General features: G+C 42.7%; 1 protein-coding gene and 1 pseudogene across 2 annotated transcripts in view; one reads left to right on the top strand and one right to left on the bottom strand.

The window, feature by feature from the left end:
• The window catches only part of FRMD3 (FERM domain containing 3), a 294,913-nt gene that overhangs the window by 18,379 nt on the left and 252,201 nt on the right, over window positions 1–24,333 (bottom strand). For both annotated transcript variants that reach the window (XM_005582012.4, XM_005582011.4), the window contains exon 13: window positions 19,742–19,866. In XM_005582012.4, the coding sequence (XP_005582069.1) occupies window positions 19,742–19,866 (125 nt within the window). The remainder of the gene's footprint in view (window positions 1–19,741; window positions 19,867–24,333) is intronic.
• LOC141408725 (U4 spliceosomal RNA) lies at window positions 5,120–5,200 on the top strand (annotated as a pseudogene).

Raw genomic sequence — 24,333 nt, forward strand, 5'->3', positions numbered from 1 at the left:
CCCTTTGGCCAGTCTGGAAGAAATATAGATAAATCTTTATGTTTATCATCAATATATGACCTGACAGCTCACTTGAAACAAACAGACCTTCCAAAAGGTTTTTCCAAAAAAGACTTTCCAAAAACAAAAGAGAAAACAAGTAAAAAACCTGAAACAAAACTATCACCATACTTTATTTCTGTTCTTTTCTATCAGGACAGTCATTCTCCATAATTCTCAAGCTTAACATCTCACCATTGTTTCAAATGCCTCCTTTCTGCCTTTCATTTTAAAAGTATTATTAACTTTGGGAGGTCGAGGCTGGCAGATCACTTGAGGTCAGGAGTTCAAAACCAGCCTGGCCAACATGGTGAAACCCCATCTCTACTAAAGATACAAAAATATTAGCGGGCGTGGTGGTGGGCACATGTAATCCCAGGTACTCGGGAGGCTGAGGCAGGAGAATCACATAAACCTGGGAGGCGGAGGTTGCAGCGAGTCAAGATCGCACTACCGCACTCTAGTTTGGGAGACGGAGTGAGACTTCCGTCTCAAAAAACAAACAAAAGTATTATTACTATTTTAACTATCGCCCGTCATAATATTTAACATTTCACATGTTTTTCACTCTTCCCTCTCTTAAACCTGCTCTCACTCTCTATGCTTCTTTTCAGAGATCATAAGTAGATTCCTTTTCTCTTGTTCTTTATGGATCTTCTCCTTTCATGGAGAAAGATAAGCTAGCAAGACAAGCATTCTATATTGTCTCAGCCATTTCTCTCTACCTTGTCTGACTCTGCCCACAGGGGTGGCTACCTTTCAAGAGGAACAAGAAAAGAGAGCGGGGAATATGGAACCAAGCCAAAGATTCTGCAGGATCCTGCACAGTGAGCATTGTTCTGGTTCGGGCCACTGTGCTCCACTGAACAGTATCAGTAGCACAACATTTGGATGCCCTTGAATACTGTTCCTGTTTCAATTCATTTGTTTGTTTGAGAATTGGGAATGCATGTCTGGGCAGTGACAAGAGGCCAAAGAAAGCAGAAGATGTGAATCGATTTTCCATAATGACTTGTCAGAAACACTGCTTCCTAAGTCAGCCTGAAACCAAAGGAGTAGAACAGCGTTCAGTGATAAGAACTGTTCACGGGCCTGAATTCCATGGCTGCTCCTGCACAAACCACCTGACATAGATCTGGGGAAAGGCGACAATCTTGCCTCTACTTTGTGAGTGGCTGGAAGTTACTGGATAACTTGGAGTCCTGGTGCTTTGACTGTAAAATGGAGACAACAACTCCTCTCATGGTTGTTATGACAAGGAAATGAGAGACACCTATCGGGTGCCTCACATAGAGCTGGCTCCTGTGAACCAGAACCTAGTAAGTAATTTTAGAAGGCAAGATTTAAAGCACAGACTCTGGAGCAGTTCTTGGGTTCCAATCCTGGCTGCATCGTTTATCATCTCTGAGCCTCAGTTTCCACATCTGTCACAAGAGCTTTCATTTTACAGACGTAAAAGCAGGTATACCTCCACGGGTGGTTGTGAGGATTAATCAAGTTAATACACATGGCATTCTGTGATCAGTGCCTTGCACGGCAAATTACTCAATAAATATTAGCGATTTTTTTTTCAACACATGGTCATTTTTTTGTTGTTGTTTCTTTTAAATGCTCAAGAGGAAGACCGTGAAGATTTCAAATAGCCTGAATTCTCTTCCTTCTGTCAACCATATGTCTTAACATACTATTACGAGTTGCTCTTCTCCAATAATAGCAGTATTGTGAGGAGTTAACCTGATCATGCCTATTACCTTGGGAAACCTACAGAAGCCTGCTGAACACAATTTTCTGTCTGCAAAATAGTGAGGATACCGGGTGCTTACATGACTGGATTCCTGACATGGAATAGGCATTTAATAAATACTAACTATAATTATATCATCATCAATATCATGCAATTTATCTACATCAGTAACTAACAGACTTGACAAGTATAGTGGAGTCACTCGTTAGTTAAAATAGTTTTAGAGATTCACTGAAATTGTAGCTAACTGCTAACTCCAAGTGGAAAGATAATAAAATATTATTACATTCATTAAATGTTCTTTGTAATCAGGTTAGACATTAAGTATCCATTATAAAGAGTCCTTGGGACTAACAGATACCTCACAGGACTTTTTAAAGATTGTATGAATTTAATAAAATACATAAACAATAATTTTAATAATATAGTTGTGATAGGAGGGGTATATAGTAAAAAGAATGGGAAGCTGTTTCCAACATCACTGAGAGACAGGACCATATGGCCAGGTAATCAACCATCTGTATAATTTAATTTCCTTGTTTGGAAAGTGAGACAACAGTATCTGTTCTATCCAATTCAAAGAAATGGTCATGAATATCAAATTATGGTAACTTACATGAAAAAAACCCTGGAAACGCATAAGATGCTTTGGCATATTGGACACTGTTCCTCTTATGACTTCCCCTACCAGACTGAACGTTTCCTGCCTGTAAGCTGAGATCACTGGTCTCTGGAGCCCAGCATCACCTTGTAGAGTTAGGGGAAAGGTCAATAAAAATCCTCTGGAGAATACAGTTGCAGACAGAGTATAGTTCAAGCAGCACAGCTGGGCTCTCTTCATCACCACTGTTCTTAGTCGCTCTAAGACCTCCTCACCATGAGTTACTTCCTTGTATTTTCCTGACTGTCCAACTTATTTATAAATGGGAAAGAGCACATCATGCAAAGCAGTCAGTTAACTTAGGTAAGGAAAGTCAAAAAGCATGCTTGTGACTCAAGACAGTTACTCTTGTTAAGTCACTTGCTCCTATGTTATAAAAAATGCATACAGTTCCTCACCCCTCTCCAAGAAATTGACTGTGAGATTTATGCACAAAGTGTCTAAAATCATCATATTCTGCTGCAATAGGATAACATTCAAATGTATTTTAAAATAAAATTAGAGCAAAAAATACAAAAAAAGTCACTTGGTTTTTTTGTTGTTGTTGTTGTGTGTTGTTTTGTTTTGTTTGTTTTTGAGATGGGGTCTTGCTCTGTCACCCAGGCTGGAGTCCAGTGGCCCATCCATAGCTCACTGCAGCCTCGACCTCCTGGGCTTCAAAGTGATCCTCCTGCCTCAGTCTGCCAAGCAACTAGGACTACAAGTACACACCATCACATTTGGATAATTTTTTAAAATTTTTTATAGAGACAGTTTCTCACTAGGTTTCCCAAGCTGATCTTGAACTCTTAGCCTCAGGGATCTTCCCACCTCAGCCTCCAAAAGCATTAAGGATTACAGGCATGAGCCATTATGCGTGGCCCATTTGTTCTTTTTAAATGATATAAAAAGCCTGACACATTATAAATATGCATAGTACTTATAATTATGAGTTTTCAGTGGAAGCAAATTAGAACTCTGGATTTTGTGTTTTACTCCACAACTCAGGACTTATATTTAATCTTATGTCTTCAGGTCAGGACCAGGAGAGTCAGCTAGATTGAGTCCTCTCCCTTCAGTCATCTGTCTCTTATTGAGCAGTCCCCAAGGGCAGGGCACCACTTAGGCTGGACATTTAAACCGATAGTTAGAAAGAGGTGTTTTAAGCACCCTGAGGAAGAAATAAACAGAGGAGAAAACTATTAATGCCATGTCATGTCAAGAGCCAAGAAATATGTCATAAAGGAGGAGCCACATGAGAAATCAGTATCAATTTACTTGGTGCAGCAAGGAAAAGAAAAAAGAATAGCCAGAGGGAACCAGCACGAGAAGGAATTGGCACAGACAGGAGGTGCTGGAAGGAGAAGCTTTGTCTGAGAGAGAAGGATTAGAGGGTCCAGGCGAGACAAAAGGCCTTCGAGGGAACTAAGGCTGGAGAGGAGGGTGGAGGCCAGTGTGTGAGGAACCATTGGCCCCACTGTATGGGATTGGACTCTCCATGCAGTCAACTGGCAGGTTCCAGAAACTACTTCCAGCAAAGACTGTAGCAAGAGTTCAGGGGATGGGCTACAGGGAGATCAAGAAGAAAGATGTTGCAATGTTCCAAGAAAGACAAGAAGAGGGGATAGCAGGGCACAGGTGGTTAGGACTTCTTCTGAGATGGAATTCACAGGACTCTGGTGGCTGAGTAGACATGGAGTGTGGGGAAGGGTAACAAAGCAAGGGTGGCTTCCGGGCCTCTGGCTGGGACAGCTGTGTACACAGTGATGTCATCAACCAAGTCAGCAGGAGCAGGTTTGAGACTGGGTTTTGAAGATAGAAGAAGTCATGAGTGGAGTTGTAAACACATTAAGCTTGATGCGTTAAATGTGAACTGTTATGTGACCTCCAGGTGGAGATGTCCAATAAGCAGCTGAAAGCACAGAGCAGTAGCATGGGACCCAGCTGGAGGTCAGGATCACGGAGAGGGGGTCAGAATCACTTTACTCTGTGAAAACACTACGCCTGGGATCCTGACTTCCTTCTCTCCATTTCTCTGCCTTGTCTCTCTCTAAATACAAATGAAGAACAAAAATTGTATTTTGAAATACTGATCAATGAGCTTCTCCATCCACCTGTGCTTACAAAATTTCTGAAGGCCTTCTAATGATCCCCAGCCTAGGCAGCAAAACTAGCCCACCCAAAAATAAAACAATGACCATGAATAGCAGATCACCAATTTCACAAGTCATTGCTCCAAGGCAGAAAGACCTCCTCCCTGACCTACAGATGGGACAAAATAATCTGAAGGGAAAAGTGAAGAAGCTACAAGTAGAGGAGATGGTGAGGTAAAGGACCCCCAACCTCTAAGGATCAAGCACCATATACTGTGAACATCATTACACAACAAGCAACCCATAGATTGTGCAGCAAGATAATTGTCCATCTCCTCTCTGATTTACCTACTATAAGAAACACCCTTATACTCAACAGCCCATGGTACGCCAAACTCCGATGAATAAAACTAGGGCCTGAATACCTATGGTTTACTCCAACTATAGGGGTGGGAGTAACACGAAGGGAAACCTTCCATAGCTGTCCATGGATGAAACCAGCTGAAAGCTCCCATAGAGACCAGACAGGGAATTTCACAACTATAATGCATTCTTCAGAAACATGCATGAGGAATTCTCCTGTAGTATAATTTAAACTATCTCAGCTTTGCACAGTGGCAGTATTGTAGCCAATGAGGTTTACCCGAGGTGCAATTATTGGCTAATTAAACTATCTCACTGACCAAGGCTACCTATAACTCAGATTCTTCCATCCATAAAAACCAAGTGTTTTTTCCTTTATCTTGGTTGAACCTAGGGCTTAAGAGTTCCCTGATGTTCCATGATTTGGATACATCGAGGCAATCTATTGATGGTGAAGTTTTACCAGATGCCAGTGTAGTCTCCCAAGGTTTCCTGGAGAATAAATGGATGACAACACTGAACTTACTGACTCCAATTAGAACACCCTCTTTTGGTTTCTGTGTAATACTCTCAAGCAAGAGTCTACTTCCTTTGTCCCCATACAGGATGAATTTGTTTCTCCATCACTTTTGCTTTATTATTTCATTAATTCCAGACATAAGTCACAATTAAAGATAAAACATTTTTCTCTGAGTAAAGGAAATTACATTATATTACATAAATAAATGAAGCTTTAATTTTGTTCTCCATTTCTCAACAGCTCTGCAGATGGTATTAATAAACAGGGCATCTGTGTCTCCCTGTGGAAAAATCCAGGCTCTTCTGGAACTGTAGGCTCCTTGTGTTGCTGCCATGTAATCAAGAAGCTAGAGGTAGCAGAACCCGATCCTTCCACCCGACTCCCTAGCCAAGGGCATCTCTCCCTTGCATCTAGCTGTGACTCAAAAAGAGAAGAGCAAATGGTCACTACATGCAAAACAAGTTGCCAACCACTGTAGGTTTTGTCTTTCAAATTATCAAATATATATATTTTTTATATCAAATATATATATATATATATATATATGCTGAGACAGAGTTTCGCTCTTGTTGCCCAGGCTACAGTGCAATGGAGTGATCTCAGCTCACTGCAACCTCCACCTCCCAGGTTCAAGCAATTCTCATGCCTCAACCTCCCAAGTAGCTGGGATTACAGGCACCCACCACCATGCCTGGCTAATTTTTGTATTTTCAGTAGAGATGGGCTTTCACCATGTTAGTCAAGCTGGTCTTGAACTCCTGACCTCAGCTGACCCGCCCAAAAGTGCTGGGATTACAGATGTGAGTCACCGCACCCGGCCAAATTATCAAACATTTTTTAAAAGTGTTATATCCAGTTTTTGCAGGGCTACAATGAGAGATATTGTCATATACAGTTTGGTGAGATATGTGGAGGATAGATGGTAAGAAATATTTTTGTATAAATATGTGGTAGAATATTATATGTCTATTGAATATAAAATTATAGAAGAATATTTAATGTCATGGGAAATATTCATGTTATGTTGTGAAGTGAAAAAGCAGATTATAAAATAGCATCTCCATTATATTTTTGTTAAAACTATAAAAATTGTCGATAATGTATAGACGGATTCTACACATTTATAACAGTTTATCAGGTGGTTTTTAAATTTTATTTGTGTTTTTGTACTTTCTGAATTTTCTACAGTGACTATGGCATTTTTTTTAAGAGATGGACTCTCACTCTGATGCCCAGGCTGAAGTGTAGTGGTGTGATCATGGCTCACTGTAGCCTCAAATTCCCAGGCCCAAGTGATCCTTCCACCTCAGCCTCTTGAGTAGCTGGGCCTACAGGCACCTGCCATTACCCTTGGCAATTTTATTTTTGGTAGAGACAGAGTTTTGCCATGCTGCCCAGGCTGGTCTCAAACTCCTGAACTCAAGTAATACTCCTGCCTCGGCCTCCCAAAGTGCTAGGAGTATAGGCATGAGCCATCACCTTGGCCTAGTGTTGCTTTTGAGTTCACACTAAAAAACAAAACAAAAGAGCATGCTTGACTTCTGGCAAACCCTAATCCCAGGAGAATATTCTACTGGTATGCTTTATTTTATATAAATAAGTGTTGTCCTGGTTGCATTTAGAATCCATCCATTCATTCATTCATTTGTTCCTTAATTCAGCAAATATTAGTTTAGCTCTTACTTTGTTGTGCCAGAACATCCCTAAATGCTGGGAATAGTGAGGGAAACAAGGTAAAGTCCTTGCTCTTTTGGAGCTGGTGTTTTAGTTAGGGGAGGCAGTCAACAAACAGGAAGATAATCAAATAAGTGAGAAAGTGTTTGATAGCGTCAGGTGCTCTGACGAAAATAAAACAGGGTGATAGCATGAGAGGGAGCAAACAGGTAGATTGCAGGAATTACTCAGAATTAGGCACTCGGGGAAGACCTTTCAAGGAGCTGAAATTTGAGCTAAAACTTAAAGAAAAGAAATAGTCATACAAAGACCAGAGAGAAGACCCTCCTGGGTCGGGGAAACAGCTCTTGCAAAGGTCCTTGAGATTGCCATGAGCTGAGCCTATTCAAGGCAGAGTGGGAAACAGTCTGAAGGGTGGGCAGGAGGCAAAGCAAGCAGGGCTTCACAGGCCAGAGGAAGGAGCTGAGTAGATCTGAGCTCCACTTACCAAAATAATCCCCTGGCTACTGTATGGAAAATATGTATGGGAGGAGGGGGATAGGAGTGGAAGCAGAGAACCCCTCAGGCAATAACCGCAGCATCCAGTAGACAGAGAGGAGGGGCTGCACATGGCTTGGGTGGCCGTGGAAATACATCTGGGTTATACTGAAAAGGTTAAATAGGATTTTGCAGATGGATTTGACAATTCAGTATCTTATGACCACTGGGCAATGGGAGGAGTTTGAAGGGAAAGGCAAGCATTTACAAGTCTGACTCTACTATTTAGGCAATTGTTAACCAACAGCCTGTTCTGGAAACAGAACATGGCCCCAGGGGACATAAAACATGAAGGATGACCCAGGCAGACTGTCAATCAGCAAGCAGGGGCACGTCCCCAGCCACAGGGTCAGAGTCAGAAGCACGGTCTAGCCCCAGGAACAAGGGCCGTCAAGGTCCTGGGGGAGCAGAGTGCTGGGGGTGGGGACGGGGACCAAGGCAGGGACTCAGGAAAGGGAAGAAGGTGGGCATGAGAGCCAGAGAGCAGGGCAGAGCAACAGAGAGAGCAGACTAAGGGCCCATACAAAGGGCTGGGCTTGGGCTTCTCAATTCCCTCCCCGGTAAGGGTACAATTGGTCCTAGAGCTGGGGTGGGGCCAAGCCTGTATTTAGGGGCCTATTTGTTCAGCTAGGCCAAGGGGCTAGGCAGGTACTGAGAAGACCACAGATCACAAGGGATGCTCTATTTTTTAAATATGGATAACCCTTTCTTTAATAACAAAATTTCCAGCCTATGTTCCGATTATCAAGTGAGTCATTCTGACAACCCTATTTATTTCTCTTTCACTCAAAGCATCTGACCATTATCACATTTCTAATGTTGAAGTGGAGATATGAAGATTTTAAAAGTTCCCAATTGGATGCCTCTAAAGTGAGGGCTCTTTTAGGAAAAAAGTTAAACCTTGCTTTTAAATATCATTGTTCCCCATTCTTTGTGTTTCAGTTACCACATTAAAAAAGATGATGATACCATTTGACCCAGCAATCTCATTACTGGGTATATATCCAAAGGAATCTAAATCATTCTATTATAAAGATACAAGCAAGCGTGTGTTCGTCGCGGCACTATTCACAATAGCAAAGACATGGAATCAACCCAAATCTCCATCAATGAAAGACTGGATAAAGAAAATGTGGTACATATACACCATGAAATACTATTCAGCCATAAAAAAGAACAAGATCATGTCCTTCGCAGGGACATGGAGGGAGCTGGAAGCCATTAGCTTCAGAAAACTAACCCGGGAACAGAAAACCACACACCGAATGTTCTCACTTATAAGTGGGAGTTGAACAATGAGAACACATGGACACAGGAAGGGGGACATCACACACTGGGGCCTGTCAGGAGGGGGTGTGGGGAGAGACAGCATCAAGATAAATAGTTAATTAATATAGGGCTTAATACCTAGGTGAGGTAATAAGGTGATAGGTGTAGCAAACAACCATGGTACACGTTTACCTATGTAACAAACCTGCACGTTCTGTACATGTATCCTGGAACTTAAAAATAAATTAAAAATTTTTTTAAAGTTAAATAAAACCGTCTTTCATAGAATAAAAAAACAAAAAAGAAGATGGCTATCCCTTTTGCTTTCAAAAGCAATGAACAATGATCTAAAACCATGTAAATAAGAACAGCAGCAATCTGGAGAAAGAATTATTAAAGAACAATCAGAGTGAAGAAGAAACTCAGAAATAATCTTATCTTGTGTTACAGAAGAGAAAATAAGATCTAGGTGGTATCAATGTCCAGCATGTGCCAGAAAAGAAGTAAACGTTTATCAAATGAACAAAGCTTGGCCCTCTCATTCTCTGTCCAATGCTCTTCTTGCCACCAGAGAATCCCCATTAATACTGTATTCGGAGTCCACTCAAGTGCAGTCCGGCACCTGTGTATATTGCGGACTTAGGGGCCACCCTACAATGCTTAAATGAGAGTGACACAGCACCTACCCAATAGCTTGGCAAAAGCCCTGACTGTGTTTGGGTGACTCACCCTGGTTTACCGGAGTGATAGACCAAAAGCATGTAAAATGGCATGTCACCACCGTAACTAGAGCAGACAGTTCTCACATCTATTTTGGAATCTAGGGCTTTGGCATGAACAGAGATTTCAGAGTTTCAAAAACACATCCCCCGCCCCCCTTTTCGTTTTGGTAGACTCATCTTCAAGATCTAGAGCAGCCGTTTCCAAATCTTCTTTTGGGGAAAAAATGTTTGTACATACAAATAACTGCATATTTATTTATAAATTAGATACATGTATATCTGTCATTGTATATTATGCACATTATAAAACCTATACAATAGAAATTTTGTAAAGAGGTGATAAAAATAAAGTATCAGTAGAAGTCTGAATAATTTCTTCCTGCACCCCAGTGGATCACTGTATGTACCCTGCTCTGGAAGCCACAGTTCTAGGACCTCCAATTCACCATCTGACAAACCAGGAAGGAGACTGCACTCCTGTTTATGGCGCTGAGTGTACACTCCCAAGACCCAGTCTTGAGCCAGCTGAACAGAGCCTCTTCTCTGAACCTTGCCTGCACTGCCTCAGATCTATTATAAAGAGGCCACCTAAAAGAATGGTAACCAGCACACACTGCCCAACACTTTCTCCCATTTAAGTGACACTGGATCTCAAGAGAAGGGAGGAGAAGGAGGGAGAGGCTCTGAGATCCTGTCTCAATCATAAGCTTGGGGATTGCAAAGAACATCTACTTAACACTCACTACCAACCCACTGACAAAAATGCAAGAGAATAGAACCCCATGCATCTAACACTCAGAACATTCTAGCTTCTGCTTTCTAGCAACAATCAGTTTAGTAATATTTTCGCCTTTCCTCTCCTGTGGTTTCTTAGGGAAGTGGTGAGAGTGTTTATTTATCGAAGTGCCAAGCAAAATGTCTTCCCTCCGCAGACCACAGTGGCTGTCACAGCTGGTCACACAACGCTCTCCTCTGGCTCACATCCCAGCCCTCAAGGACGATGACTAGACTACTTCCTAGGACACTTGACTGACTGATTTTTTCACCCTAGCCAAGTCCTTTGAAGCAATTAATTATTATTAAGTGGGGCAGCAAAATGCTCACCCGAGCAGGAGGAATGATTTGGGAAGCTCTTCTGCTGAATCGCTTCCACTAAGACAGTCACTCTTAACCCAGACTGTAAGCAAATGAGTAATTAGAACTAGCCCCGGAGTGAGTCATTCCTTATTTAATGAATTCAACTTTAAAATCAGAACATGATTCCCGAAAGGAACGAGCTTCCTGTGGGAAGTCTGTTTCCCCTGCAGCGTGTCTCTACCAAGAATTCTGTTTGCTGCAAGACACTGGGTCCCCAGCCTTCTCACCACTGCTTCTAGGGTGATGGAAGTCTCTGGGGCGTCAGCAGGTCCTGGCATGCTGTGCTGGAAAACCAAAGCCTTGCACACCGTCCCATATACACAAGAGCTCTGCTCATTGAACCACAGAGATCACCCATAGTTAAGCAAAATATGTTGTCTCTTTGGATCATTCATTTGCCATAATTGAAAAATAGATGTAGTTCCTTAGTTATCCATTCCGTTTTAGCAAGAAGCAGTTGAGTCGTTTTAGCTGTGTTCAATGTCATCTAAGATAGCTGGGCCAGGAATCTGAGAATAAGGATGTAATCCCAGCTTTCCAGAATATTCACCCAACCATGTAACATTGGGTAAATTTTCTCACCTCTCAGGCTTTCCCGTTTGTAGAAGAATCCTGAGGATATGTTAGATCAGAGACCAGCACATGTTTTATATGAAGCCTTAGATTGTAAATTTCAAGCTTTGCTGGCAAAATTTTAAAAGTTAAAAGTTGAAGAGGCAAATTGGAGGATATGCTATAGGTACTTTTATCATCATCTCAAACCTAGCTGTTCACTTGAAGGCCAGAAATAAATGGTGCTGGGCCCACCACAGGCTGTATGTTGCTAACCCCTGTGGCTAGACCTTCCTTAATCCTCCCTTTAACTCTCGAAAGCTATGAAAAATACTCCTGTCCCCAAGTTCCTATCCTCATAGTAAAAAGACCTCAAGCCACAGTCTTGGATTTTTTTTTTTTACCTTGACACTCAGCAAAAGAATCAGAGTTAAGAGCTAGAAAGCATTTAAGTTGTGCTCAAATCCAATCTTCTTGTTTTGTGGATGAGGAAAATGAAGCTCTAAAAGGTGGACAGTCTTGTCTGTGGTCACCCGGCTGCTTGGCAGAGGAGCCAACACCAGGTTTCATCTGAGACATTAATGCAGAAAGACAGCAGCCACCTGAACCACTGCTATGCTTCCACTGTGGGATGCTATATCTCATAAAATGCACTATTTGTGGAGAATTAGCCAACTACAGAATTGAAGTGATGCACACTATTGGTGTCTTAAGATGTAAAATACAAAATCTTTGCAAGATAAAATGCACTGAGCTTGTATCAGGAACAAGGCACTAAGCTTCCTTACAACACAGTAAATACTCAAAATTTCTAAATCCTCTTTCAAGTGATATAAACTTCTCATGAGTATTTCAGTTGTCAGAAAAAAAAAAAAAAAAAAAAAATTCCCAGAGTTCCAAAGATGAGAATAGCTCCAGAGGAAAACACAAAAGAAAAGGTAAAAAGCTTTTGAAAAAACTGCAAAATAGGAATCTGCAGAGCCTGCTCAGGACTTTATGTCTTGTCCTCTAAGCTGTTCTTGGCCTCTTCTATCCTAGAGGAGCTGCCGACCTAAACTGTGGTGCTGTCTTCAAGAATTCAATAGGTGTGATAATTCTGAATTTTTGTTTTGCTAATCCGATACTGCAACTATAAACAAAAACAGGAGATGCCTTCTGCTCTGTGGAGGCGTCCTAGCTCCTGCAGAAGCAACTCCAGCTACTATGTGCTTATCAGCAGCTGGAGACTATAGATGCCATTCAATAAGAACATTCAGGATAGCCCGAGCATGTGCAATGCTAAAATGACGCTTAAAACAGCACTTTGTATGAGTTCCTTCTAATTTAGGACATTTAACACATTTGTCTGTATTTGTGTTAAATATGTTCCCAATTCATTGTTTGATCTCCAGTTCAATTTCCGATGTGTTTTCATGCACCAGTGTTTTCAATATTAAACAAACAAAGCAGGAATTTTAAGAATTTAATACACTGGGTAACTGCAACTGCATTAAAGTGCATAGGGAAGAAATTGCTAATGCATTAACACTGATTGCCTCTAGGAGGGGGCAAGCTGGGACTTTTGTTTTGTTTTGTTTTGTTTTGTTTGCTCATTTATGCTTTTTTGTGATTTCTAAATTTTTTAGAAGATGATGTACAAGCTTTATAATGAAAAATAAAGCAAATAGCAATCACGAAACCCTGTGGTAGGGACAAGTCTAATTAGAACGAGGGTTGGCCAGTCCATCACCAGCTAGCAGGAACCATAAGGGAAAGGTGATTCCACAGGATTCATAAACAGCTTCTGCATTTCCATGGGACGTAACACAAAAGAAATTTCAAAAACACCACTGCAGGCCAGGTATGGTGGTTCACTCCTATAATCCCAGCACTTTGGGAGGCTGAGGCGGGCAGATCACAAGGTGAAGAGATCAAAACCACCCTGGCCAGCATGGTGAAACCCCATCTCTACTAAAAATACAAACATTAGCTGGGCGTGGTGGCATGTGCGTGTAGTCCCAGCTACTCAGGAGGCTGAGGCAGGAGAATTGCTTGAATCCAGGAGACAGAGGTTGCAGTGAGCTGAGATCACGCCACTGCACTCCAGCCTGGCAACAGAGCAAGACTCCGTCTCAAAAAACAAAAACAAACGAACAAAAAACACCAGCGCATCACTGCTAATGCATATGTCCTGAGACATCTGAGTCAAAGGGAAGAAATGGCTTAGCATCTGGGGGAAAATGGTGGGAAAAAAGACACCAAAGGCATGAGAAAAGGGTAAATTTGTCTGAGCCATGGCCATGGAACTACAGAAAGGGAGAAAAGAGACAGGAGACTGTTCACGTCAGACAGGCAGGGAGGAAGACCAAACCTGGTAGAGGGTAAGATAAGGAACTCACCATGGTATAACCACAGCAGCCTTGGGCTGTCAGAGGCTTCACCAGTGACAGATTGGAGCAACTGTGTGGTGCATGAAAGGCATACGCACAGACAATGCAGCAGCCCCACCAGTCACCTGTTATGTGTTCGGGTGGAGGGTGGGTGGGATCAAGAGTACGGCATGCCTGATGGATGAGGACAATACTCTTCTTACATGTGCAAAATGCCTTTGCATGTTCACACACAGACTTTATAGAATTTCAATGAAACCACGTTAAGCCATCTATGGTTAGGGCTAGACACTGCAAGCAACCTTTTGAACATCCCTGCCTCCACCTTCCACACACTTTCCATCACACGCACAACACAAGCATGCATTCACATATACACTAAGTACAAGCACACACATGCACATACACAAACATTTGCAGGGATGGTGCTAAAGGGTGGCTTGTGAGAGTTAGTTTTACCATTCTCTTAATTTCCATCTATTCTTCAATAAAGATACTTTCTGGATCATATGCAAAAGCAGCTTCACATGATCCTTTAATCTAACACCCATTGCCACCCCCAAGACTCTCCTTTATAGAAATTCTGGTGTCTCCACTGTGCTTTCATTTTGCCAGTAAGGGGAAAACAAATATTTTCAACTCTTATTACAGTTGAAAGCCATGCGTGGCTTTTCTACTATGTTTATGCCAGCCTGCACCACTGCTATGGCAGACACCAGTGATCTTCATTGTGTGTCTGTAATTGCCAGTTACCAAGTCTCACATGATTAATTTCACTCCCCTTCTCTACCACAATCCAGCATTCTTCCATAATGAGAACATATACTCTACTGATAAAATGCAGAAGCACGGTGCTATCTACACTATGGGGAAACCTGCTCCATTTTGCATGTGAATTTATTCAGATTAATAAATCCTTAAAATGTCATTTTCACCTAGAACAATTCCCACTGTAAATTTTTTCTTCTCTTGAAATTCTCATAAGCTCTAAGCGGCACTCTTCGAATGGTTTGCCATTCTCATCTGAAGTTTTCCACAGCACTAATTCTCTCAGATCCTGTAACCGAGCAACTTTTGGGTGAGTTTTGAAAACGTTCCCGTTGCCCAGTGGTGCCTAGGAACTGATTTTGTTTTTTCTCCACCCTGACATAGCCAACTTGAGACCTAATCCTCCAGCTGTCATATGGCTGAATGGGGTCACACATTTTCCCAGAACAACACTGCATTAATCTGGGCAATAATAGTCTGCCCAGCTGTCTTTGAGAAACTTGAAAAGAATGGAAAAAGCTGGTCTGATAAATGGGTGGTCATGACCCCAGAGGGCCACGGCAGTGCCAGAGATATCCCTACTAATCACACCATCTAAGACAAGGTGACAGGACATTCCCATGACCTCACAGAGATAGATTCCATAAGTGACGACTTTCTTCTCCCAAACTGATTTTTAAAAAATTTTAAATTAGGCAACACTTTTTTTTTTTTTGAGACAGAGTTTCGCTCTTGTTGCCCAGGCTGGAGTGCAATGGCATGACCTCGGCTCACTGCAACCTCCAACTCCCGGGTTCGAGCAATTTTCCTGCCTCCACCCCCCAAGTAGCTGGGACTACAGGCATGTGCCACCACGCCCAGCTAATTTTGTATTTTTAGTAGAGACGGGGTTTCACCATGTTGGTCAGGCTGGTCTCGAACTCCTGACCTCAGGTGATCCACCCGCGTCAGCCTCTCAAAGTACCAGGATTACAGGCGTAAGCCACTGTGCCCGGCCATTAGACAACACTTTTAACAGGGCTCAAGCTGCTGATCTTGACCCATTTATAAATCTAGTTCCAAAATATGTGATTTGAGACCCCTAGACAAGAATCTGAACCACTATATCCATATTGGGAACAGTGATAACAAAGGTAAGTGGTGACATTGAGTCTCCACCACTGTGTTTGAAGCTCTGAGAAGCAACAGTAGTATGTAACTCTCTCGATGACTCCAACAACTCAACAAAATCATGCTGGCCGTAGACTCTCTGTGTGATGCTGACATACCCCTGAAACCTTCCTGGGTCTCTATATTCTCATCTTTAACATAAAGAGGTTGAAGGATTTTCAACTCAATGTCTCTGAGACAAGAGCAGGACCTGGATGGTAGGAGTCCACAGACTATGTCCCTACCATGTAACCAGCGACCCTGTCTCCACAACTCTGCCTCTCACTGTGCCTTGTATCCACTGCCACCTCCCTAGTTGCATTCTCTCTGCCTGCTTCAGCCCTTGCACATCTATTCTCTGGGCTCCTCCAGTGGTTCCTGTGTAGTCTGTGCCTCCAACCCAGTGGTTTCTAACCAGAGAACTATTTTGCTTCCCAGGGGAAACTTGGCAATATCTGGAGACATTTTGGTTGTCAAGATTGGTGGGGTCCTTCTGGCATCTACCGGGTAGAATCTAGGGAAGCTACTAAACATCCTACAAGCACAGGAACCCCCCAAAAAGAACTGTCTAGCTCAAGAAGTCAGTGGTTCTGAGGTTGAAAAACTCTGCTCCAGCCATATCTGCCTCTAATCCATTCTCTACACATCACCAGAGTTATACAAAATACAACTCCCATGGCATTGACATCATTCCCATACCTGAAATCCCTCAGTGCCTCCCAGCTGCTCTCAGGTTAAAGTCTAAATTCTCCTGCAAGTCACACGAGGCCCATAATCTGGCCCTCTCCTAACTTTCTGCCTCACCTTCACCATCCCCCAGAACCTCTTCCCTGAAACCACACTCACACCTCATGCAGGTGAAACACACCACTCTATTTTCAACTTTTCCTGTCCGTCTCTCCCATTTATTCCTTAGCCCACTGGTTTTATGTCAGACGCTCCAATGGGACTAAAAAGGAACGGATGCCCTGAAGGCAGCTCAAGGCACTGATATCCAGTGGGGCACACAGAAAAGTGAGCACACAATTCAATCAGCAGAGGCAGAACTTTGTCGTCGCCTCTGTGATCCCACTGCCATCTCCCCAGTGGGCTGTGAGCCTCCAGAAGAGAAAGCATCTCCATGTCTTCATCATTATAGTCCACAGGAACTTGGACATGGTAAGTGTGGTCTACAGGGTATACAACTTACATTTGTCACAATTGTTGCATTAAGGAATGAATGAATTCCTAGCCTCTTTAAGTTTGGCTCTAGCACAGAAATAAAAAGAAATGAAATATGAAAATATAGAGATGAAACAAAATTCTTCACAGTGCATGACCTCAAAAGCCCAGAAACAAGGCCCATTCACAAAGACGGAAACATCTTCTTTGTTTAGAGCTCTCATCTGTCTCTCTTCTCTTTATAACTCTGAGAAATGTAAATCTATAAAACTGGTATCTGTCTAATGGAATGCCTGAATCCCATTGCTTGACACTCAAAGACAAGAGCCGTGGAGCAGAATTTGACTAGTAACAGAGGTACAACGGCATACAGAACGCAGAGCTACAACTGCAGTGGAAATCATACTTCGAATTTTGTGGTACCTAAGATAATTTTGCTCTTACTCGCCAGGCACAGTGGCTCACACCTGTAATCCCACCACTTTGGGAGGCCGAGGCAGGCAGATCACAAGGTCAGGAGATCGAGACTATGCTGACTAACATGGTGAAACCCCATCTCTACTAAAAATACAAAAAGTTAGCTGGGCATGCGGCGGGCGCCTGTAGTCCCAGTTAATTGGGAGGCTGAGACAGAAGAATGGTGTGAACCCGGGAGGTGGAGCTTGCAGTGAGCCGAGTTCGCACCACTGCACTCCAGTCTGGGCGACAGAGTGAGACTCCGTCTCAAAAAAAAAAAAAAGAAAAGAAAAGAAAAAGAAAGAGAAAAAAAGATAATTTTGCTCTTACTCTAAACTGAGAGAATCATTGTATTTATTGAAAAATTAACAATCCTATTGTTTCTACTTCTCTTGCTTTTTAATTGAGTCTACATCCTGAAAGTTATTATGACTTGTCTGAACTTTAAAACCCACAAAGATGCTCTGTCAGGGGACAAATCTCCCAGAGAAAATAATTTGATTAGATATCAATAGAGCTACTGTGGACTTTTGAAGAGAGAGATCTATCAGTTTGGCTTTACAGCTGGTAAAAGAATGTAAGATGGTTCTTTAAAACAACTGGGAAAATTGAAAAGGTAGCTTATGCATTCCTGTCCTGTCACGAGATTCTTTAAAGTTTTTTGCAGTTAATTATAATGGTTTGTCTATTGGCCATACAGTTGCTATGTCAAAATCACACCTAGTATTTAGCAGTGGAACCTCATAATAGAAAATGGAGCAAAACAGATATCCCTAACTGAATGGGATGAAGAGTATGGAGGAAAGTTTGACCAGGTTCCCTTTCACATCTTGGGGGATCACAAGGCAGCAGGCTTAGGCTTCCATACACCCCATAACAGTCATTCAACCCATCTGGGCCTCCAAACTGTATTCTCATATAAGCTTCCATCTTTGCAGACAAGGCACAGTCACAATTCCAGTTGTGAGATGTCCTTTCTCTTTTCTTCTCTATTAGCCACACCCTCCTTCATTTAACCTTGGGATAATCACGACCTTCAGAAAAAATGATTTTCACTCAGAGCAATATTCCAAGCATATAGGAAGAAACTCAGAAAACCGTTAGTGACCAGAAATGAAAACTGCTTTTCTTTCATTTGCAAAACACACAAAAACAGATAATCTGCTGAAAAACACAGACAAGCAACATGGACCCAGAGGCCCTCGGGCTAAGCAAATTAATTTGGCATGCAACTTACAGAGTTCATTGTTAAGATCGATAACAAAAGTCATTTATAACAAGAGTGTTGTCATTATCATCACCTCTTATAGCCCAATTGAAGGCAAATAGTGTCTTCTAAGATCCCATCTTTCAGGCTTTGCACACTTTCCCTCCATCCATGGAATTTTAGCATCCAGTTGTCCAGTTCTCCTTCTAACCATCAAAGCTGCCTTTCAGGAAAAGATTTGCAAGAATTTTTTACATGTCACTGCAAATTGGTTGCTGCTACCGATCTCAAGGGTATCTGCACGCCAAGCCATACCCTTATTATAGACTCAAAAGTTTTCTCCTGTGAAATAAATTCTTGACTTGAAGCTGGAGGTGAAGGTGATCTTCCGGGGACAGAGTGACCTGCCCTCTTGAAACTGCCCAGTACCCAGATTTTCAATGATGAAACCAAAATGACAAAGTTAAGAAAATGCATGTTTGTATTCAAAGGTTCCAATAACTTTATTCTGTGTGTACTTGTTTTCGATTTAATGAATTTCATTAACTTAATTTAAGCAAATATTGGAAATCAGTAAGAATGTGAGGCGTCTGCAGGCGTCTGCAGCAAACAGTGTGGTGAGATTCTTCCTTGAAGTAAGGAGAGTCCTTCAATACAAAGATGCCTAGAAACACACATATTATTGTTATTTTTAAAAATGTAACAAATTTCGGGGTTGCGGTGGACACTTCACTTTTTTTTAGCTTGTATCAAAACTGTTGGACAATGTAAACGAAGGATCAAGAACAAGAAGCTCGGGGGACATAAATGGGATGACCAGTGTAGAGATACTTGTGGAGAACTCTTTACTGCCACCAATTTAATTGTGATTACAGTGACAAACATCACCATCCAACAGAACTTTCGGTGATAAATTATCTCAGTCTCAGTGTCCAATATGGCAGCCAACCAGCCACATGTGGCTACTGAGCACTGGGAATCTGGCTAGTGTCACTGAGGAAATGGAGTTTTTATTACAATGAATTTAAACTTAGTTTAATACAGCCACACATGACTAATGATTACCGTACTGGACTGGTGTAGGTCTAACCCCATTAGTCCTTTCATATATAATTTTAGAAATACTTTATACCAGTGAACTCTCTCCAGGAGAAAGTAATAGAGCTGCCAGTATCATACAGCCTTCCAGCTGCAAAAAGCTTATTTACTAAGAACATAGTTTACGGCTCACTCCACCCCATACACTAACCCATTACCCATCATATGTGGAATCGGTGCCTCCTTTGTTTCTTCCAGAGAGAGCCTGCAGCCCCATCCTTTGGGATGAAGAGACTGACTTACCCTCACCCAGAGGAAGTTCTTCTTCTTGCTCGCTGGGGGAAGGAAGCAGGGGCTGCAGGGGTTCCATGTTAATGATGAGCTGTTTGTTCAAGGAGTGGGAACTGCGGCTCTGAGAAATGTTGGCTCTGAAAACAGATGCAAGACAGACAGGGTTGGTTTCCATTGCAAACACTGGCCCCTCCATCTCAGCGGCCTGCCAAAGCTCCCACTTTGTGTGTAGAGGGAACCACCTCTAGACATAGCACGAATTGAGCCAGTAGTAAAGACGACATAACATTCAAGATAAATGCCCCTTTCTGCCCTTAAGGTCCTGACAAAATATCCCTATGTTCTACTGCAATCCAAAGAAAGAAAATACAGTTCCTAATATGTCACCAGCCCTGAGCATGCTAGGTGACAGCCTGGGTATTTAAAAAAAAAAGCAAGAAGAAACAAAAAGAGATGTGAGGCAGCTAGCACTGAACTAGATATGCAGAAAGGTGAATGAAGGCCATGGCTCGGAGAAATTTAACAACCACCAACAAACAAAAAGAAAACCCCCTGCCAGACAGATGGCACAGATGTTCCACAGCTAGAAGCTATCTTTGTGTTGCTGGATGTCCAGTGTTTAATATCAGTGTTTAATACTCTCAAAGTTACACCCTACTCACTAACTGGCCACGGCTCTACTTTCTTCCCTGGAAAGGAGCATGCAGGTGTGTCAGTGGCTCAGACCAGCAGCAGATAGCAAGGAACTGTGCAGGTATCTCATTAAGCCTATTGGTTGGCAGCCGGGGAGCCCACTTGCCCTACCTGCTGCAGAGATACCAGCTGTTTGCCCTAGTCAGACTGCAGGTTTGCAGTTTTGAGCATGCTTCCCCGCTCCCCATGCTTCCTGTCAAAACCAAAAACAGTACATACTTTGAAAAGGTGTCAAATATTTCCTTCCCCTGAAAGCCTTCCCGGATTGCTCCTCCCAATGCACACAGTCTCTCTCTCTTCCTCTCTCTCTCTTACTTTCTCTTCTTTCATAAGTCACTGCATTTTTCACCTCTGTCTCTGTCTAGTTATTGGTGTACTGATCATCCCCACCTTGATAAGCACCTTAAGAGCAGACACTGAGCCAGCCATACTCGTGCATCTCACTTGGCATCTTATGAAAATATGTTTAGGTTTGAAACTGAAGTAAACTGAATGCAATCCTGGCTTGACATATATTGTCATTTCAGCCTGGTCAGAGTGTTCCCTAGACCGGCTGACAAGACTAACTTCTAGCCTGAGTGTTTCTGTTGGGCAAGAGGAATGGGGAAGAGCAAGATGCCTGCTAGCATCTTGAATTAAAAGCTCCCATGGCTGGCATGGGCTAGAAAAGAAATTTATGAGGACTTGCTTAGCTATGGAGTCCTTTTCTTCATTATTTCATTTTATAGCCATTTACTCTGCAGCTGATATATGCGTATTGGACATTCTGCTTTGTTCTAGATAACTGCAGTCCTCACCTTAAGTAATTCACTGTCTAGAACCATAAATTTTAAGCTTTCTGGTCTGAGACCTACATTAATAAATACTTTTTGTTTTTTTTTGAGACAGAGTCTCACTCTGTCACCCAGGCTGGAGTGCAGTGGTGTGATCTCAGCTCACTGCAACCTCTGGCTCCTGGGTTCAAGCAATTCTCCTGCCTCAGCCTCCCGAGTAGGTGGGACTACAGGTGTGTGCCACCACACCTGGCTAAATTTTTGTATTTTTAGTAGAGATGGGGTTCACTGTGTTAACCAGGATGGTCTCCATCTTCTGACCTCGTGATCCGCCCGTCTCGGCCTCCCAAAGTGCTGGGATTACAGGCATGAGCCACCGCACCCAGCCCCAAGATACACATTTTATATAATCTCCCTATACCCAAACACATATAGGAAGAAGCACAACTGAAATTAATGTTTTTGGAACAATAGTTACATATCTATGTATAATCCACTATTATTAAAAATTCTACTTCATTTTAAGTCCTGGTCTTGATCACTACTTTATTTCATAACTACCTCCAACTTTTTTTTGAGACAAAGTCTCACTCTGTCACCCAGGCTGGAGTGCAATGGCACGATCTCGGCTCATTACAACCTCCGCCTCCCGGGTTCAAGCGATTCTCCTGCCTCAGTCTCCCGAGTAGCTGAGATTACAGGCATCCACCACCATGCCCAACTAATTTTTGTATTTTTAGTAGAGACAGGGTTTCACCATGTTGGCCAGGCTGGTCTCGGACTCCTGACTTAAGGTGATCGCCCACCTTAGCCTCCCAAAGTGCTGGGATTACAGGCATGAGCCACCATGCCCAGCCTCATGACTCCTTAATGTGCTATAGTCACAGCTGGAACACCATGCCTCTCATGAAGGTGACTGATGGCCAGGGTCCCATGGGAGCACGAAGGAGGGGCACCTAATCCTGTGTGAGTGAAGAGAGAGCCAGGAGTGACCTCCCAAGGGAGGCGAGGCCTGCAGCATATGCTGGTGAGCACAGTGCTTTTTACAGGGAAAGAATCGTAGATAGAGAAATCTTTACAGAAGGAAGGAAGGGAGGGAGGGAAGAAGGGAGGGATTAAAATTTGCCATGTGCAGTTTCTTCTTCTATTGTGAAGGGTTCTCAGCTTTTGAGCTCTCCTGGGATTTATTCTGGCCATGGCCACTCACGACTATGATTCTAGCTCTGCAAAGTACAACATACTATCATTCCTGTGTGGACTGTGTAGCTTTCTGACCTCTGAAAAGCCCATCCATCCATTCTTGCACATGCAATTCTGAATTGCTCTACTCCACCTCTGACCGTCCATGCCAGCTGGGCTGGCTGCTGTTCCTATCCCCAGGAATCACTGCTTACGCTACAACGATGCACCCTCAGTGAGCCTTTATGAGCTTATTTTGCTCCCCATCAGACCTCCTTCCAACATTCTTCAGCTGGAGATACCAAGCATCTTTCTGCCCCCACCCCACAACATTGAACTGTCCAGACAATTGCATAGCTCTAAGACAGCCTGGGTTCACTAGGCTGATATCCCAGGTATGAGCCTGCATTGGCATTGGATGGCTAAGAGGATGCCAGCTCGGCCCCTACATTCACAGGCTCCTGTTGCTCTGTTGTAGCAGAGGCCTACAGCCAGGGACAGGGGCACACAGGGCATGCCTTGTATTAGACCAGGTGACTCCTGCAGTGGATTACAACCCCGGGACTCTCCAATAATATGACTCAGAGAAGAACATTTCTTCCCTGATATGTATAAGACTCAGATAAACTCAAAGGTGGATACAACTAGAGATTTCCCTGGAGCACAAAAAAAATCCAGGGCTCTGAGCCCTATGTCAGACATGTTGACAGCCTGGGGGAAAGAGTCAGCAAAATTAAAAAACAACGTGCCAAGTCTCCCACCTTTCCCTGTGGTGATGGCCTGAATGTCTGTGTTCCCTTAAAATTCATTTGTTGAAACCTAATCTCCAATGTAACAGTCTTAAGAGGTGGGGACTTCAGGAGGTGATAAGGTCATGATCACATTAATAGAATCAGTATCCTTATAAAAGAGGTCTGAGAGAGCTTGTTTGCCCCTTCTGCCATGGGAGGACACAGCAAAAAGGCACCATCTATGAGGAAGCAGGCGTTTGCCACATGCTGAATCTGCTGATGTCTTGATCTTGGACTTCCCAGCCTCTAAAACTGTAATAAATAAATTTCTGTGGCCTATAAGCCACCCGGTCTATGGTATTTTGTTATAGCAACCCAACTGGACTAATGAATCTACCAACTTCTTTAAACTAAAGATCACACCTTCTTAATTCTCTCTTTAAGCCTTTTTAAAAGTGCCAACTGACCATGGCTTCATTTAAAGCAAAAGCCCACCAGCACAATTGAACTAACGACAAATATAATATCCAAATTTGAGTGGCTGTCTTCTTTTCATTTGCAAAGTGGTTTGTATAAATATTACCTCATCTTTTTCTCTCAGCGTGTCTTGCCTATAAGACAGGCACGGTAAATATCATATTTGCAGATGAGAAAACTGAGAGCTTAGGTAATGTGACTAAAGACGCTTATATGGGCAAACTTAGGACTCAAAGCTCAAAGGCAGATAATCCGATTCCTGGTCCAAGGCTTTTGCTGTGCTCCACACTGCCTTTCTGTGTGATTTGGCCTGCAATGTCCCAAAGGAGATTCTGCTTACTACCCCTACTGTCCTCCTGTTTCTGGCTACATGAGGTCCCACTGTGTCAGGCACTTTCTTAAGTATGTGGAGATGTCCCAGTCGGCTTCCACTCTGCCCTTCCACCTGAACTCCTGAGGTAGCTGTGTTGATGCCTGAGGTTCCCCTAGGCCAGGCTAGGATACGTACCATGTTTCTCCAATCTCAGAATCCATCTATCAGATGACTCTGCAAAAATGTCTGGCCCACTTTGCAGCCCACTCATGCATGTACTCCCAGCATAGAATGGTCTCCAAATGAAGTTGTCATTAAGAACTCTGTTGAAGTAGAAAGGTTTCCTTTGGGAACTACAATTATATTCTAATACTGGCAAATGTGGTTTGAATATACTTTATCCCATTTGTTTTTCTCTTTGTGCTTATAAGATGGGCA

Source organism: Macaca fascicularis, chromosome 15 (assembly GCF_037993035.2).
Source record: "Macaca fascicularis isolate 582-1 chromosome 15, T2T-MFA8v1.1".
Lineage (NCBI taxonomy): Eukaryota > Metazoa > Chordata > Mammalia > Primates > Cercopithecidae > Macaca > Macaca fascicularis.